Below are 14,029 nucleotides of genomic sequence, written 5' to 3'. Positions count from 1 at the left end.
GAAGTGGAGGAAGTACCGATCCACGTCGGTATCGTCAAATGGGGGAACCAGCCTAACCTCCTGGGTCGCCCGGAACCCTCCACCTTGGTTCGGCACGAGCCCCTGCTCGGCCCTTATCTTTAACTTCTCCAGCTCAAATTCCCTTTCCCTCTGTTTCCCTCTCTCTTCTCGCTCCCATTGCCTCTCTTTCTCCTCTCTCTCTAACTGTCTGTCCCTCTCTTTCTCTTCTCTCTCTAACTGCCGTACCCGGAACTCGTGCTTGAGTCTCAGTTTTTCAAGCTGTACCTGTACCGCGTCTCCAGCAGGTTTTTCAATAGACACCACCCCCAGCTCACCTTGGGGAAACACACCTTTAGATACATAGTGCTCTACAATAGCTCTGTGTATCTCCTCTCTCCTCATTGTCGACTTCACCTTAGCAAGATTCAACCGTTTGGCCACAGCTATCAATTCCGATTTCCTGGCATCCTCTAATGCCTCCAAGGTCGGCGCCTTTATAAATTCCTCAGCCTCCATTTCTGCTGTTTGTCTTTTCTTTCTTTCGGGAATTTTAACCCAATCAATTTACTCCGTCCCAAATTTAGCGTTCAAAATCGCGGACGAGAACCCCACTTATGTTACGTACCCCGTAACTGGGTTGCCAAACCAGCAGAAATGGATCACTCAGTTGGAGTCTGGAGTACTAGAACTAAGAAAGTTTTATTAAAGAAACAAGCAACACAGTAATCGAAAGGATAATAAATGCAACAGTTCAGCGATGATAAACACACATGTGCACAGAATTAAGATGACAGCATCAATCAAGCTCTATCGTTGTCTAGGGGTAAATGACCAAATTTCAAAGTGACTCAAAGTTCAGTCCAGTTTAGTAGTTCAGTGCGCACTAATCGTTGCCATGGCGATGGACAACGCGCGGGGAGAGAGAGAGAGAACAGGAACAACTGATCATTCAGAACGGCTTCACTCACAGACCGGCAAGATGGCTCACAAGCAACTTTTGGGCGGGTCCTTGGTGATGTCACCTGAGGTCACCGACTGTGACTCCTCCAGATGCGGTCGATCCTCTGCTGTGAACCCGGCACCCAGGCAAGGGCGGACACACACCGGGTTCCCGCTGATCGTACCTTTCCACCCTGGCCGTTGTCTGATACTTCTCACCGACTCGTGAGAAGCGTACCGCTTCCAGGGTCTCGTTACCTCGGGTGGCGTGTGTCCTGCCTTAGCGAACCGGTCCCTTTTTATTCCCCTGCTGGGGCATCGCCTGTCCATCACTTCAAGCAGTTCAAGGTTCAAAGGGGGGAGCCGCTCCAGACAGCTCTCTCTCCCCCGTCCCTTCATTACACATCTCCAGACGCTGCTCCATTGTTCCTTATCTCTCCTTCCCCTGAGGGCAGGTGGCAGACCACTTGCTGATGTCACTGATGCTAACCCAGGCCAGCAAACATCTTAATTTTATGTGTATTCTCGTCACAAGGTAGATTGTTAAAGCTAATGATTTGTTGTATTAGTGAGTTGTAATTATTAACACTTTGTTGTCAAAAGCCAAACGTTCCTTTGAGTCTTCATGCAATTGATATTTATAGGAGAATCAGAATTGGATTTCATTCCCCAACATATAATAATAAATTGACTGTACTATTAGCACTTGAAATTACACTGAAATAATTTTGGAGCATATTATTTTGTGGCCATAAACTTTAGATGAGATTTTGTGCATCAAAACTTGCAACTTGCTATTGATGAACACACACACTTTTTGTCATCCTCTATAACAAAGAAGATAAGAAGTTACTTAAGAAGTTATCCCAGCGTGTGTGAATGTAGATTGTTTCTTCAGAAATGCATACAAATGCCATGCAGATGCAATTTAAACTGGATATCCAGATTATCTTTACAAAAATTAATGATCTATTCTTACCAGAGTGGTATTAAATGTTGACTTTTTCATAATATGTTTAACCTATCAGGTTCCATCTTCAGAGCCTGGGGGCTGGAAATGTTAATCTGTTTGGCAAAGTGCCAACGTTGTTTTAATTTAAGCTTACAGATGTTCTTAGTTGTGTGCAATGTGTTCACTTAATTCTAAAGTATGTGTACTTACTATTTTTATACAAATATACAAACTGTGTTTTCATGTAGAGAAAAGAATTGAGGTTTGTACTTATTCGAAATGCAGTCCATTAAAAATCGCTGGGGAATTATCTTTAGTGCTTTCCATGATTCCGTTTGTTGTCAAGGCATGATTTCAAATAACACCCTTGCAGCTTTCTCATCTGGCTGTTATATTAATGATTTATAAAGGGTTATGTTAAACTTAAGAACAGAAATGTGACAATGACTAAACTCATTTGCACAACGAAGAATGTCCTGAAGAAAGTGTACAAAGTGTAGTCGTAGCATTAAGCAAGATACCAGTTATAACTTTTAAAATTCAGTTTAGAATTAAACTGCAGTTGTTGGGATGATGTTGTCAGCACTCTGAGATCAGGGAGGAGGGCTGCTGCATCCTTTCAGGACTTCGAGGGGTGTGATTAATGTGTTAGCCCCTGTATATTCTGCAGAAATGAACGCGTGATCAGTATGTTGGGAAATTTGGCTCAATCATTTTAGACGACAGACGATACAGCCCTGTTGTTTGCTCCAGTGATAGATTGGTGCCCGGAGATTCACCTCTGATCCGTGCCACAGATTGTAGTTGACAGTGCACCAGAGCAGCCACCCCATAGAATCTACCCCTTTCTCTTGTAAAACAGTGGCAACTCAGCTACATAAATCTGGTGGGTTTCTGAGAGTCAGAAAATATTGGAGTTGCCAGTATTTGTAGACACCATGTGAAAAACAGTTTCCATTCACAGGAATGGCTTATTTACTACATAAACACGTAATGATCTGGGCATTGTCAAAAAACTTAATAGTCAACATTCTGCTCGTGCCTTTATTTTGAGGAACTCTAATATGTGCTTACTGTAATATTATTATTGAGATACAGTGCAGAATAGGCACTTTGAGCTATGCAGCCCAATAACACCTGATTAACCCCCTAGCCTAATCACTGGCCAATTTACAATGACCAATTAACCTACTAACCTGCATGTCTTTGGACTGTGGAAGGAAACTGGAGCACCTGGAGAAAATGTACACATTCCGCAGGGAAGACGTACAGATGATGTTGGAATTCATGGTGTTGTAGACTGGCTGTGTTGAGGAACACTAGATAAGCGCAAATTTGGTTTTTTGCAAAAACAGAGCTTTGGTGCCTTTCACGCAGCTCAAAATATTATGCAGTTAAAAGAGCACTTTGAAATGTAGACACTATCGCATCGGGAAAAAGATAGAGAAAGACTTTATCCTGATCTCAGCACTGGCACTGAATTAACCAGGCATACAGCCGTGCATTTACCTAGTCCCTCTTCCAATTCTGGAACCAATAGTTCCATAGCTTCCAACCTCCCAGGACTTGCCTAGGTATATTGCAGTACGCTGCCTCCTCACCACCAATTCCAACACACTGCTGTTAGTCTAAACTGGTGATGCGCCACCCAACCTCACTGTCTGGCATTGACCAGGTGCTTCCCTTGGGGCAGTGCAATATTCTCTACAGTTTCCTTGAAGCCTGAGCAGCTTGCTCACTGAGTCAGTGCCTAGACACAGCTGTACCAATCAATCAGAGGAATTGCTGCTGCAGAATGGCAAGATCTAAAAAAAAATATCCACCATGATCTTCTATATTTGGAGTAGGCTTGAGATAATGGGGCCTACCTTTCTGTTTATGTCAAAGATCTTCACAAATATTCAGTAGTTCTGCCCTCAGGCCCCTTTTTGATAGCCTATGAGTGCTGGCATTTTTTGAGGGTGGGGGGAGAGTTCAGTCAAGCTGCTGACTGGTCTGAGACTGCCCTAATACTGCACTTAAGACTGTTTGCTACAAGGAGTCTAGCTCTTAGCACTTAATTGTGTGCAAGTGTCCATTAACTTGGGTCAATGGACTACTTGTGATTGACAGAGTACTCCTCATGTTTCTTTGTGTTCTTAAGTTGTCATGAGGTTTCTGTAAATAAGGATTTTGGTTTGAGCATAATTAGAGGAAAGTATTGAGGGGAATATCCGAGGCAAGTTTTGTATAGTGTGGGTGTAAGGATGGTCCAGTGATGGTCGTAAACACAGATACATTAGGGACATTTAAGAAACTCTTGGATTAGAAAAGTGGAAGGCAATGTACGAGGAAAGGGTTGGATTGATCTTAGAGAAGGTTAATAGGGCAGTACTACATTGTAGCTGAAGGACCTGTACTGTGCTGTAATGTCTGTAAAACAATTGGTTTTAATTTGGAGAAATGGCTTTGTATGTCTGGGGGAAAAATAGGGAGTTGCTGCAATATGAAAAAGGTTATAAGTATGAATGATACTGAATCATGGAATAAACCAGGTGTGTGCAATACAGGTACATGTTCATTCATTTTCCACTGATCATAATGGACTGAATTTTATAGATTCAAGTGGAATATTAATCATATCCTTTCAGTGTATCTATATTTTCATAGAGATAATTCTTAATTATTACTACATAATAAAATTGTTTCCCTTACAGTGAAATCAACCGTTTAGACCTAGGCTTGACTGTTGAAGTGTGGAATAAAGGATTGATCTGGGACACAATGGTTGGCACAGTGTGGATCCCTTTAAGGAGTATACGGCAATCAAATGAGGTAAACCACTTGTAATAATATTTAATTGTTTTCTGAAAATAAAAACAAAGCTACAGGTGCTGGAAATGAAAATTGAAAATGCTGAAGAAATGGGTTAGGCAGTATCTGTAAAAGGAGAAGCTGAACAAATACTACTGGTAAAAGACCATTTGTCAGAGCTGTTGTTTCCAGAACATTTGTCCAGGTGACATATTGCAATCATCTAAAGCAACTTTTTCTTGGCACAAATGTTTAAGTTGTAGAATAAAGTCCTTTAGATTAGTATTTGACGAGTGAGGCTTAAAGAAAATTCTGTGGAATCGTCCAGTCATAATTCAATCCAGTTTCATAAAATATTTAGCTTCAGAAGATGTAGTTTAAATATTAGAACCAGAACATGTATAAAAACACTTGTGATAAAATTTATAACTGTTCAAAGTTTAATTTTTATCAAAGTACATGTACATCATCATGTAGTACCTGGCAATTCATTTTCTTGCAGGCATTCACAGTAGAACAAATACATACATACAATAGAATCAATGAAAAGCTATGCTGAGACAAAATCTGACAAAGAGCTAATGTGCAAAAGAAGTCAAACTGTGCAAATACAAATAATAATAATAAATAAAACTGAGAACACGTGTAATAGAGTCCTTGAAAGTGAGTCCGTAGGTTGTGGAATCAGTTCAGAGTTGAGGTGAGTGAAGTTATCCACTTTGGCTAACTTCTTGATAGTTGAGCAATTGTTGATAATGGTAGAATTGATGTGTTCAGTTCCTGATAAATTTGTAATTTAAAAAAAACAAACCAAAAGTATATGATAAATTCCAGTGTTCTGCATGGAATAGAATTGATTGTTTGAATCTAGACTTGATATTATGGGACGGGATTAAACAAAGAACTCTTGTGAGGGTGTTCATAAATAGATTGAATTTTAAGTTCGATAGAAGAATGAGACCATCAAGTATTTTAAACTTGTGTAACGCCGTGGTTAAGATTTTACTGCTAATGTTGTGGGGTAGTTCATTTAATGGCTCTTTGTAGAAGCGGTGTGTTCTGCTGATAGTGTTTGGGTTACCTCTAAAGATAAGGGGCTATGTTGCTCAATTCAGGAATGTTGCGTCAGCCAATCTGGGTGGTGGAATTGGGAGAAGGTTCTAAAGAATAGTGGGTGGTGGGGCTTGAGGTCTTTTTGGTGGGAGCTGGGAGAAGACAAGAATAAAGATGACTGAAGGTGCTGTCCCTGTTGTACAAGGTGCTTTGTGCAGATGAATGGCTTCCAGGAGGAAGGACCAATACTCCCATGTGAGAGCCCGTTTGTTCGAGATGGATTTCAAATGACATTTGGAGGGTGGTGCATGCTTTCAGACAGACCTTGGGTCCAGCGCGTGAGTTCAAGACAACTTCAAGATGAGCTCCAACTTGTGTGCATATTTGTACTGGGTTAACTGTATTAGGCCCTTTTTATCTATTTTTTCTTCCTTTTTCCTACAAACTGTTCGATAAAGCTGGAATTTGTAAATATACTCTGTCAGTAATTGTGTTAGTGTATGATATGTTTATTTCTTTCCGATGGCTAAATGCATAAGGGCAGTATTTAGAGTATTCGCACAGATCGGGGTCGAGACATCCCAAGTTCCCGGTTTTGGTGGGACCCAAGTCATACCTACCCTAGATGTACGGAGTTTGAGAAAGGTGTTTTTCTCAACGCTAAGTCCAGTGGCTGTTAGCAAGGGGCTAATGAGCTGCATCTATAGAGACATTCAGTAAAAAGAGGTTTCATTTAAAATGAGGGTGATTGTGGGGGCATGAAAACTGAGCTGGCAGATTTATTAAGTTAAACACAATGCTGTGGAGATATTTAAACTGATCTTTTCAGAGTATGTTATAAATCGACTGTGGGAAGTTACACGATCCTTTGTTATAATTTTCTATCTGTAGGTAGGATACAGGAGAATGGGATGAGAGTCAGACAAAGCAGCTTGATAGTTAAAGTAAGTGAAATCTTTTCCCTGGCAAAGATGTGCTGAGGGTGACTAAAAAGTCAAATCTTGATCAGTAACTCATTAACAATAGGCAATGGATAATGTGAACCATTTAAATACATATCTCTTGTACGTACTGAAGCAAATTATTTAATTTTTTTCATGAGTGCATTCCTTAAAAAAAACCTTGAGGAAAAGAATTGAAATAGCAAAACATATGTTTAGAATAATAAGCTTTGTAAAATTCTAAACATGCAGGTTTTTTTTGGTGTAGCGAGGTTTTAATTTTTTGTGAGAATGGACGTATTGTGTTATATTTGCCTAACTATTGGTTTTAGTTTTGCTACTAAAGAATAAAACTGTTAATTACATTGTTGTTGTGCAATAGGCTGCGGGTATTCTGATTATAAATAGCACTGAGATTTGAAGTATTTTTTTAGATGTTGTAAATTCCAGCATGTAGGAGAAACTATACCAGTTGCAAACCTTTTATAATTCTGTTATACTTCATTATTCATTTCAATGTCATCAAGATTTCAAATTTTGTAGCAACCTTAATGTGGGTTAGTTTTCCATGGTACATTGTGGAAGCATTAGCAAACAAAAATGATACCACCGCAAAGAGATAGGGACGTAGCAAACGAAAAGGTTTGAAGCACAGTCAGTTTGAAGGAAAGTTTTAAGTTAGGAAAGGGAAGAAGCTTTTATAGGGAATTCCCAAGATTTCTGGCTGACAGAAGCAGTCCATGCAGACAACAGTGTAATATTAAATTTGGGACTGCTTGAGGCGCAATGAAAAATACATAGTTATCTTGAGCATCATAAAGCTGGAGAAGATTGCACAGCTAAAGGTAAATAAAGATCATATGGGTTTGAAAACGAGGATGAGGATTTTATCTGTTAACTGGAGGCTAGGATCAGTCAGCAAGCCCAAGTGTTTATTGAATGAGAGTTGGTGTTTTATTTATGGTCAAGTTTATGGACTCGAGTAAAGGAGACAAGCCAGAATTGCATCAGAATAGTCCTTTCAGAGTAACAAAGGCACAGATATGCAGGTAGATTGGGGAAAATCAGGTTGGTGCTGGCTACCAAGAGAGGGAATTTCTAGAATGCCTGCGAGATGGCTTTTAAGAACACTCATCTTTTAGGCCAATAGGGGATCAGCAATTCTGGACTGGGTCTTGTGCAGTGAACCAGAATTAATTAGAGTCCTTAAGGTAAAAGAACCCTTGGGGGCAAATGATCATAATATGATCAAACTCACCCTGAAATTTGAGAAGGAGAAGCTAAAGTCAGATGTACCAGCATTTTAGTGGTGTAAAGGGAATTACAGAGACATAAGAGAGGAGTTGGCCAAAATTAATTGGAAAAGAACACTGGCAGGGAATACAGCAGAGCAGCAATGGCTGGAATTTCTGGAAGCAATTTAGAAGGCACAGGATATGTACATGCCAAAGAAGAAAAAGGTATTCTAAAGGAAAGAGGAGACAACTGTGGCTAACAAGAGAAGTCAATGGCAACAAATAAGCCAAAGAGAGGGCATATAACAGAGCAAAAATTAGTGAGAAGTTTGAGGATTGGAAACCTTTTAAAAACCAAAAAGGCAACAAGAAAAACCATTAAGAAGCAAAAGATACATAGTGTAAAAGAGAGGCGAGAGTGGATATCTGACAGCTGGAAAATGATGTAGGAGAGGTAGTAATGGGGGTCAAAGAAATGACAGATGAACTGAATAAGTATTTGGCATCAGTCTTCACTGTGGAAGACACTAGCAGTATGGTGGAAGTTCCAGGTGTCAGGGGTCATGAAGTGTGTGAAGTTGCCATTTCTAGAGAGAAGATTTTTTGAAAACTGAAAGGTCTGAAAGTAGACGAGTCACCTGGACCAGATGGTGTACACCCCAGGATTCTGAAAGAGGTGGCTGAAGAGATTGTGGAGGCATTAGTAATGATCTTTCAAGAATCACTAGATTCTGAAATGGTTCCAGAAAACTGGAAAATTGCAAATGTCACTCCACTCTTCAAGAAGGGAGAGAAGCAGAAGACAGGAAACTGTAGGGCAGTTAGTCTGACCTTAGTGGTTGGGAAGATGTTGGAGTTGATTGTAAAGGATGAGATCTCAGGGTAATTGGAGGCACATGATAAAACAGGCTGTAGTCAGCTTGGTTTCCTCGAGGGAAAATCTTGCCTGACAAAAATGTTAGAATTCTTTGAAGATAGGATAGACGAAAGAGGATTGATTGATGTTGTGTACTTGGATTTTCAGAAGGCCTTTGACATGATACTACACGTGAGGCTGCTTAACAAAATACAAGCCCGTGGTAATACAGGAATTATTCTAGCAAAGATAAAGCAGTGGCTGATTGGCAGGAGGCAAAGAGTGGGAATAAAGGGACCCTTTTCTGACTGGTTGCTGATGATTAGTGGTATTCCACAGGGATCTATGTTGGGACCAATTCTTTTTACATTATATGTCAATGATTTGGATGATAGAATTGATGGCTTTGTTGCAAGGTTTGCAGACAGTATGAAGATAGGTGGAGGGGCAGGTAGTTTTGATGAAGCAGAGAGGGTACAGAAGGACAGACTGATTAGGAGAATGGGCAAAGAAGTGGTAGATGGAATACGGTGTTGGGAAGTGTATGGTTATGCACTTTGACAGAAGAAAGCTTTCAAGAAAGAGGTAGATAGAGCTCTTAAAGGTAGCGGAGTCAAGGGATATGGGGATAAGGCAGGAACGGGGTACTGATTGTGGATGATCAGCCACGATCACAGTGAATAGTGGTGCTGACTCAAAGGGCCGAATGGCCCACTCCACCTATTGTCTATTGTCTAATGTCTAAATGAAAGGGTAGACTATATTCTAAATGGAGAGGAAACACCAAAAAACTGAGGTGCAAAGGGACTTTGTGGGGGGGAGGGGTCCTTGTGGAGGATTCCCTAAAGGTTAATTTGCAGGTTGAGTCTGTGCCGAGGACTAGAATGTAAAAGCAAAGGTGTAATGTTGGAACTCTATAAAGTACTGGTGAGGTCTCAGTTGGAATATTGTGAGCAATTTTGGGCCCTTGAAACTGGAAGGGGTTCAAAGGGGGCTCACAAAAATGATTCCAGGATTGAATGGCTTGTTGCATGGTATGTTTGATGGCTATCTTCACTAGCATTCAGAAGATTGTGGTGGTGACCTCATTGAAACCTATCGAATGGTGAAAGGCCTTGAAGAGTGTATGTGGAGAGGATTATTCCTATAGTGGGAGAGTCTAAGACCAGGGGGCACAGCCTCAGAATAGAGGGGTGTTCTTTTAGAATGGAGATGAGAAATTTCTTTCGACAGAGAGTGGCAAATCTGTGGAATTCTTTGCCACAGGCTGCTGTGGAGGTCAAGTCTTAAGCATATTTAAGGCAGCGGTTGTTTGGTCAGGGTATAAAGGGATATTGTGGGGGTGGGGTGTTGGAAGAGGCAGGAGATCAGGGCTGAAAGGAAAATTTGATCAGCCACGACGAAATGGTGGAACAGACTTGATGGGCCAAATGGCCTAATCCTGCTCCTATAATCTTGATGTCTTATAAGTGTAACCTTCTGGTTGCCCGGTGGTGTTTGTCTAGGGAAGACAGTCTCTGGCCCTGCCAAATGTGTGAAATCTGAGGTGCAAAACCTTTTGTTTGTGTAGATGTTGTGTGATGTGTTACCCTGTTACAAATCAGTACCACAAAATAACAGTACACCATATGCAATTAAACAATTTAGCTTTATCATTCTTAATTTGACTAAAGGGTTAGTAAAGTAAAACAAAAAGAAGAGGGCCCATTTTAATGAAACAGTCTAATGTGTACAAGTTGGAGCTCGTCGCTCCCCTACCGTTGATCCTCCATCAATTTCCCCTGGGCTTTGTCGACTCCCAGCCCCACTCCAAGTCCACTCCATCCGGCTGTCTACGACCTCTCCTTTCAGGCATCTTCTCTCCCCATCTTCTGCTGAACAAAAGACGCAGATCATCTGTCTCAGGCACACAACAAGAAAAATATGCTCCCTTCATTAGGCGGTGCACATTCCAAAGTCCCCGTTATCTCTAGCTGTAACCCAAACATTGCTGCTACAGAAAAACCATTACATTAGCAGTGAAGCCTTTCCTAGGGTGTTGCATAAGAATTTTGGAAGTAGATGTGTTGTGGCAAGGGGAAACTTATGAAAGGAAATTATTTTTAGTTATGTCACAGATACGAACTCTGAAGATACAAATTTTTCAGATTTGTGGATAGAATCTATCAGAAAAAGTGGATGGCTAGAAATGAGAATGTGAGTGTTGATGTCCATAACCTTTATTTTAGGGAATATCTGCTCATCCAGTGTTGGATATGAAGCAAAACTGCCTGAAACTTTAGACACAGTGGAGTTGTCATTCAGGTGGTGGTGTGGTACGGTTGTGTGTGGCATCAGAGTCTTTGTTTTTTTTAAGAATATTGCTCAATTATATTCAAGGACAGGTTTTTGAGGACCATGAGTGGTAATGATGCAAACATTTGGAAAACATGCTTGGAGATAATAAGAATATAAAGGCAGAAAGAGACCATGTAGCTTCTTGTGCCTGCAGTGTAATTAAGTAAGATAATGGCACAGGCTTTTCCTCAACATTATCTTCCTGTATTTATTCCAAACCCCTTAATTCCCTTGGTGTAGAAAAATCCATTGATGTATCTTAAATATACTCAACTATTATGGCTGTAGAAATGTGACAGCACTTTGGTTAAAGATATTTATTCTCAACTCTTTCTTGAGTGGTAACACCTTGTTTAGGACTGTAACCCAAGTTCAAAATAACCTAGCCAGAAATAGCATCAACTCTATCAAGCAATTTAACAATTGTGTGCTTCATAGAGATCAAATCTCATTCTCCTAAATTCAAAGAGCCAAATCCATGTGCATGAGGCAAGTTTGGCATTTTAATTCTGGTGAAGGGCCTTCAGCATGAAATGATTCTTGATTTTCATTCTACAGATGCTACCTGACCCACTGAATATCTCCAGTATTTTCTGTTCCAGATGCGCAGCATTTGCAGTTTTTCAAATCTTTACCAGAAGAATTAATTGAGTAAACCTTCTGTCATATTCCTTTTACTGTAATATGTTAAGTAGGAAGATCAGATTTGTATACAGTATTCCAGTTCTCACTTGAGTCTCTAAATTGGCGCAAAATGTGTGTAATGTTGTACTTAAGCCCTCTTGCGATTAACACCAACATACTTTCTGCATTTTTATTTTCAAACAAAACAGGTGACTCTGCAGTTTTCCATTTTGTACGGCATTCCTCAATTGAGAAAGGGATTATAATTTTGGAAACAATTTTCATTAAATGAAAAAATTTAAATTAACAAATTTAAATTAACAAAGTGTTTCCCATTGGTTTGGATGTAAAATTGGCTGTATATCAAATTGAAGAATTGAGACCAATGCAATGAAAAAAAATTATTGGTAAATTATCTGAAACAAATACAGAATTTTATTAGCTGCTAAATACTAAATTATTTCAATTAATTTGCTCTATTATTTAGCTTGGTAGGCACATCTGGGCTGCTTTCTGTTTTGGCTATCTTGTCCTAAAGCATTATATTGTTTGTAAATGATATGTTAACTCTTTCAAAGTTAGCAATTCGTAAGTATAAATTCTGCAAATGCTGAAGTTAGTAATTGCTTGTTCACTGTCACTGTAGCTTCCCAGTTTTCTATTTCTAATTTGTGCAATGTGCCTTTGCTTCCTTTATTTTGATTTAAGACCCTGGTTTCAGATTGAACTAAATTGCTTTCTGTCATATTATGATTACTGTTCCCTAAAGGCTCTTCAACTACCAAATCATCAATTATTCCTTCTTCATCAGGCAAAATTAGATCTAAATGGCCTACTCCCTCATTGGTCCCTTGTTGGAAATGTATTGCATGAATTCGTGCTCTGCAGTCTTACTGTTAATTTTTCCTCTATCTATGTAGACTAAAGTTTTTTTATTATTATAATTATATTACTTTATTTTCCAATCTTTTACTCTGTTATGATATTATCCTTGTTATTTAAGAGCTTACAAACTATGCCATCAATTTTTCTGTCCTTCGCAGTTTAATAGCTCCACTCAAGCTGATTTTCCACTTTTAGGGTTCCTTCTTTCTACCAACTTTACCCCTGCCTTTATCAAGGTTACTTTGCCTGTTTTTCCTTTACACTAAACAATCCTGGAATATTTAATTATTCCTCTTGGTTATTCCCCATTCTGGTACTTCTCTTGCCCATTCTACTCTCATCACTTCCCTCTGGTACCCATCCTCCTCCTCTTTCTTCAGTAGTCCACTCTCCTCCCCATTCAGATTCCATTGTCCTTCAACCCTTTAACTCTTCCACATATCACCTCCCAGATACTTATTTCATCCCTCCTCCTCCACCCTCCTACCTTCCCCCTCACCTGTTTTCACCCATCACCTGCCAGCTTGTACTCCTTCCCCTCTCCCACCTAATTCAGGCTGTTTCTCCCTTCCTTTCTAGTCCTGATGAAGGGTTTCAGCCCAAAGCATTAACTGTTTTTTCCCCTCCACAATGCTGTTTGGCTTGCTGAGTTCCTCCAGCATTTTGTTCGTTGTTTTGGATTTCCAGCATCTGCCGAATCTCTTGTTGATTATCTGTTTCTCTTTAATGGCTATACAATTATACGTATTTATTTCAAAAAGATGCCTGAACTGTATGTCCTTGTGGACAAGTTTGCTAGAACTGTTGGGATGGTTTGAATGAAGTTGGCAGGGAGTGGGAGAAGTGGTGTGAAGTCAGGTGATGGAGCGGTTGATAGTTCTTCTGCATATTGCCTCTGAGGAAGGCTGGACAGCGGATGAGGCATAAATGCTGTCAACTGGATGGGTTGAAATGAGTTTAATGTGAGAAGTACTAAGAACAAAGGTGAAGAACTTGGAGCATGAAATAATGCCATTACCAAAATTTGGGTATCGTAAGGGCGTTATCAGCTGCTTGATGTTATGCCATTTAGATGTTTCAAGAGAGGTAGCAGGGTGGGAGTGACGGTGTAAAACAGGGATAATATCACAGCTGCAAGAAAGAAGGACTGAAATATCATTCCATGCTATAATTCTATGTAGTAAGGTCTTGAAGCTAACTTAATCAGGATGTATTTTAAGGCTCTTTTTGACATTGTTGGAACTAGCATTATTAACTGTTTTTCAAGCTAACATTGGAACTTGACAGGAAAGAAGAATTTCTATAAATTAGTTGTAAAAATGAACATTAATCAAATTCTTGTCTAAGTAGAGATCCACTCAGATTTGGCAGATATTAGTTTTCAGAACTGGTCAGTTCCAATGTAACAACTGAA

The 14,029-nt window shown here is 39.8% G+C and overlaps 1 protein-coding gene across 4 annotated transcripts in view; it reads left to right on the top strand.

Annotated features, from left to right (window-relative positions):
• LOC134337269 (protein unc-13 homolog A) overlaps positions 1-14,029 on the top strand; it is a 298,564-nt gene that overhangs the window by 53,334 nt on the left and 231,201 nt on the right. For all 4 annotated transcript variants that reach the window (XM_063032135.1, XM_063032134.1, XM_063032133.1 and 1 more), the window contains exon 4: positions 4,588-4,705. In XM_063032135.1, the coding sequence (XP_062888205.1) occupies positions 4,588-4,705 (118 nt within the window). The remainder of the gene's footprint in view (positions 1-4,587; positions 4,706-14,029) is intronic.

The sequence above is a fragment of the Mobula hypostoma genome, chromosome 24, assembly GCF_963921235.1.
Source record: "Mobula hypostoma chromosome 24, sMobHyp1.1, whole genome shotgun sequence".
Lineage (NCBI taxonomy): Eukaryota > Metazoa > Chordata > Chondrichthyes > Myliobatiformes > Myliobatidae > Mobula > Mobula hypostoma.
Note: the sequence above shows the minus strand (reverse complement) of the source record. Positions and strands in the feature narration are given on the sequence as shown.